The 5,091-nt window shown below is 33.4% G+C and overlaps 1 protein-coding gene across 1 annotated transcript; it reads left to right on the forward strand.

Moving 5' to 3' along the window:
- The first annotated feature begins 1,229 nt into the window (after positions 1–1,229).
- LOC141428725 (voltage-dependent T-type calcium channel subunit alpha-1I-like) lies at positions 1,230–3,573 on the forward strand. Its single transcript, XM_074088739.1, has 4 exons — positions 1,230–1,336; positions 2,055–2,188; positions 2,920–3,017; positions 3,536–3,573. The coding sequence occupies exons 1-4, from the start codon at positions 1,244–1,246 to the stop codon at positions 3,571–3,573; spliced, it is 363 nt and encodes a 120-aa protein (XP_073944840.1). The 5' UTR covers positions 1,230–1,243.
- Positions 3,574–5,091: the final 1,518 nt, after the last annotated feature.

Here is a 5,091-nt window from a genome sequence, read left to right on the forward strand (position 1 = left end):
TTCAGGCCTAAGATGGGTTTAACGTTTATCTGCTATTTCGTAAAACGAGTATGGCGAACCAAAGTCAAATATTTGCCGTTACCATAAAGGGTTAATATTATTATAACTAAATAAGTATATTTGTCACCTCTTCATGCTTAAGCCGTTGAACCGATTTGAATGAAATTTGTATGAAGATAGTTTAACACCAATAAATTCTAAGCTCACTGAAAACCGCTCATTCCACAACTTTTTTTCCAGTTAAGCTTCGTTAAGCTCAATAATTAATTGCATTAAGCCAATTTCAATCGCAAAGAAGCTTAGTCAGTGTTTAAATAATAGGGTTTCTTAAATGGAAGCCATTATACCTGGCATAATGGCACGCACAATGGGGCAAGTCATTAATGGGGGTCGGCCATGTTCATAATTTGAGCATTCGGTTACGAATTAATTGGTACGGAAGCTCGCAAATAAATTTGCGTTGTTTGGATTAGATATAGTCATGGAAATCATGATCTAGGGCCTAGGTATATATTATGTTCCACCGCCAGGCACAGGCCTGCTCTCAGAATTTGAAGAAATAAAAATTTTAATTAAAGGTAGGTAGTAATGAAAAACAAACATTTCTTCATTTCTCGCGAAAGACGTAGATCGAAAAATAGCACGTAAGCTTTCATTGTGCCACGTCTTTTGAGCCGCATTGTGCTGTTTGTGCTCTATGCTTGTTCCCAACATTCTCGTTATTCATTACTCATACTCCATTATTACGTACGACTTATTCTCATTGGCAACCACGGAACTCATTATTTGGCTTTATGAAGACGCGAATTGAATTGAGCCTGAAAAATTGGGGTATTGCCGGATACAAAGTCATTAACACATTTTAAATTTTAAATTTTTTTGTATCCCACGTGGACTTGCGCTACAAATCGGGAACTTTACACGCACCATTGCTACATAAGTGTGTAAAGTTTTATCACAATGTTTGCCTTCAACGAAAAAGTCAGGGCAAATTTGTAATGAAATTTACACTATGTATATTTCAAAATCTTCGTATTATTATACTTATTGGCACAAAACTAGGCCCACAAATATACAACAATACCTTTTAATGCATACATTTTATCCGTCAGTTCATCAATACGAGCCTACGTGTGCCTAGCTCAAACTAATAAATATCTTTACAATTCCTACTTTTATTAACCTACTATTTAAAGAAAATGTTTTCCTTAACTATTGCTCCACGTGGTTCGAGAGGATTTCCATGTTGGTGATTCTGCTGAACTGCGTGACACTGGGGATGTACCAGCCCTGCGTGGATGACCAGTGTGTTACTAACAGATGCAAGATATTACAGGTATTTACCCTTGACATACTTTACTCTGACTTCAAGTAACTAGGTGTAATTACAAAATTTCACTTTAAAATTTGATATAATTAATTACTAGTATTAGGTATACTGCCGCCTGTTCTTAGCGAGCAGTGCAATAATAAGGCAACAATAGTTTTTAAATACGTACCTATTATTTCAGTACTACATGTAAGCTTGTTTTTTTAAACAATACATATATGTAATTATTAGTATTTTTATATTTTAAAGATGAACAAAAAACGCGTAGTATACATTTGAAATTACCGAACAGTTACATAACTAATTACCGTGAATTTGTAACCATGCATGCACAGTTTTTTTTTTCATTAATTCAATCAGACTAAAGAATTAGTGTCAGTCTGATAATAAATCTCAGGCCATTCAATAACACCTTAATGGCAATTTATATGATTAGAAAAACTTCTAAAAAACTGGCCATCAAGAAAGGCAGAACGCACGTCGCACAGGTAAATAAAAAAAAAGTGCGGGCGAATTCAATCTAAGAATTGTAAGCGGCGTCTGTTGTTGTTAGATAATTGATAATGTACGTAATGCCTAGTTTGACAGTTGATTAGTTAATTATTTAATAAAAATCTACACTAATGCGTGGTTTCATGAATTAAAAACTTCAAGGTAAAAACACTAAGTAATGAGTAGCGTGATATCAACGAGTACTTTTAAAGTTTTTGACGATTTTTTGCAGGTTTTCGACGACATCATCTTTGCATTTTTCACGATAGAGCTGACGATCAAGATGGTCGCTATGGGGGTGTACGGGCATGGCACTTACCTGGCGGACTCTTGGAATAGGCTCGATTTTTTCATCGTCATGGCTGGGTACGTACATTTGTTTTACTTCCACATATTTTAGAAGAAGAATACAGGTTCAAAAAGTTAACCATTGTTTATTAGTAGTACCTACTTACCTAGTGCAAAATAGTATGTTGTACGAAAGATGGTTAATAATACAACGTACCTGAATTTTTCCAATCAATTCAACTTTATGAACTAAGCATACCGAGTCGATTACAATTTTTAAATATACCTATTTATCTATAAGAAGTTAATACATTATGAATGTTATATATAGAAATTGTTTTCTTATTACAAAACTATGCCAATTCGGGTGCCGCGATATGTCAATAAATAAATTGTATAGTATAAAAATATTACATGAAACGATTACATTTATAAATAAAAGTATTTGTAATAGTCAAATAGTTTATTATAAACTAGTGACCCACCCCGACTTCGCACGGGTGCAACTTTGAAAAAACTAAATGAAAAAATAAAGGTATTGTAATTAAACGTACATACACACATACTCGTGATGAAAACTACATTATAATCCGTTGCGTAGTTTAAAACAATAGAAGATACAGACACATTCAGTTGGGATTTTCATAAGGGATCTGTAGAACCATAAATTTTAACTTGCATCTGATGTAAAAAAAAACCTGGCTAATTGCAATTACTCATGACTCACTAAAACGTAAATATCTTTTCTAATGGTGTCTTATTAATCGTTGAGCCAAGTTAAGTGATTCTTACAATCTTTTCTCCCCCAGGGTGCTAGAATACGCGTTGCACGTGGAAAATATAAATCTGTCGGCGATCCGGACCATTCGAGTATTGCGGCCGCTACGGGCGATCAACAGGATACCGAGTAAGTTACTCTTTTTACAAGGTTTTATTTAACTTGTAACGTATGTATGTATGTATGCGGGTCAAATCTTGCGAGTTGAATTTGATCCATTTTCAGTGGTGGAATGATTTGAAATTTGGCATATTTATATACCTAAATCTGGTAACAATACAATAATCTAGTAGTGACATCCTGGTGGTCCAGCCAGAGACCAAGAGAGTTATTATTAAATTATATTAGTGAACAAAGGTATTCAAAAGTTAACTTTAGCACTAACACAAAAGTTAACTAACAATATAGCAGAACTTGAAAAAAACTGACGTTTATTTGAATGATCTCATTTTTACTGTATAAAGGGAATGAACAACCACGTTAAATAAACAGGAAGAATAAAACACTATGTTTTTCTTCATCTATGAAGTTATAAAAAATATGTACAGCTTTCCTCATTCAATTTCTTTACATTTTTGTACATAACTCAAAGGAAAAGAAAATATTATCAAGGGTTGTTAAAAAAAAGAAAAAACCGGTCTTCCCAGATCTACAGAACAAAGATAACTTCAAAGAACTAAATTAAACGACAAATTTCTCCAAAGTGACTCTTGTAAACAAAAGCTTCGTAGCAAATTTCAATTGCTCACTAAAAGCTTTCCTAAGCTTAATAAAGAGCACTTAATATAAGAACCGTGTTTTGGGGTGTTTACACACTCATCCATCCTTAAAATTTTGGTTGAGGGAAATAGTAGAATACCTAGCTCCATTCGAATGCATAATTTGCTCTTAAAATTAAAATGTCACAAGCCCGTTATAGCATAGTGATAGGTAAGTACAACTAAGAAAACGAAAGTTGAACTAGGTAGGAATATTAAACTTTACAAGTTGGTTAGTAAGCTCGCCAGAAAGAAGTTTCTTAACATCAGTCAAATAAATGTGTCTTCCTTTGATTTTAACAGTTTCAAGAGTACTCGTCATTTCTCGTTTGAAAATTAATTTTAATTGACATTTATAACTTTTCTTTTTTAATAAATCGTAGGACTAGATTCTGTGAGCGCTTCTTCCTGTTTAATGGAAAAGTAAATGGATACCTCGAAATAGCAATTTTATTCTTTTGAAAAATAAAAATGGTTCGTGACTAGTTTTCAAAAGGTTCTAGTTTATTTCGTGAGTCTTGCCAGGATATGTTATTTTTCCGTGTCTTTCTATTTTCTGGTTACGAAAGTAAAAAATAAATTGTAAAATAAAATACCTTTCGCTTCCAAGTCATGTTTTAGATGCCATCTTGACCATACAAAATTGTCCTTTACGACATCATTAGGACGTTTATATTTTGCACTGATGGTATATTACTGGAAACATTAAGATTGGAGATAACATAAAATGTTCTTCTCTCTGAAAAGCTTTGAATGTTTAGTCATCATGACTATTTACCTTATCAAGAGCCAAATAGCCTCAATTGTTTCCATCTCAGAGTGACGGTATAATGAGAAGGCTTCCTTATCTCAATGGATAAGTTACACTGTATAGGTATATAAATGAAAGTTAAGGAAAAAATATCAAATTTTATAATATTTGAGTACCTACCTGTCAAATTTAAGAGTAGATTCTGCAATACTGAGTTTATCTCGGGCATTTGTTTAACAAGTGCTAGATATAAGTTACCTAGCTGTTGCCCAATCTGCTGAATCTGCTGAGTTGCTGTTGTCCAATTTTCCAGAATAATAGTAGATTGTACAACAAGAGCATAAAACGATCCATTTTACCCGAGACGTTCATATAGCCACCCGAGCCGGTACGGCGAGGGTTGATAGACACGTCGAGGGGGAAATGGGTTTAATGCTCGAGTTTTACACACTGCTTTTCACTTAGATTGCGAGGAGAGGAAATAACAACAGTGGAAACATTGTTCACTTACTGGGTACCTTTTATTTTTCATGCAATATACTCGTAATTTATAAATATTAAATTAAAATAAATTATTATACAAATTAAAATTACCATTTAAATAAAGTTGTAGAAACTTTTTTGTTTGTGGCTGATAGATAACACATGCCTGATTGCCGTGGTCTTAGACGAAGATTTTATTTTATGCACTAGA

The sequence above is a fragment of the Choristoneura fumiferana genome, chromosome 6 (genome assembly GCF_025370935.1).
Source record: "Choristoneura fumiferana chromosome 6, NRCan_CFum_1, whole genome shotgun sequence".
Lineage (NCBI taxonomy): Eukaryota > Metazoa > Arthropoda > Insecta > Lepidoptera > Tortricidae > Choristoneura > Choristoneura fumiferana.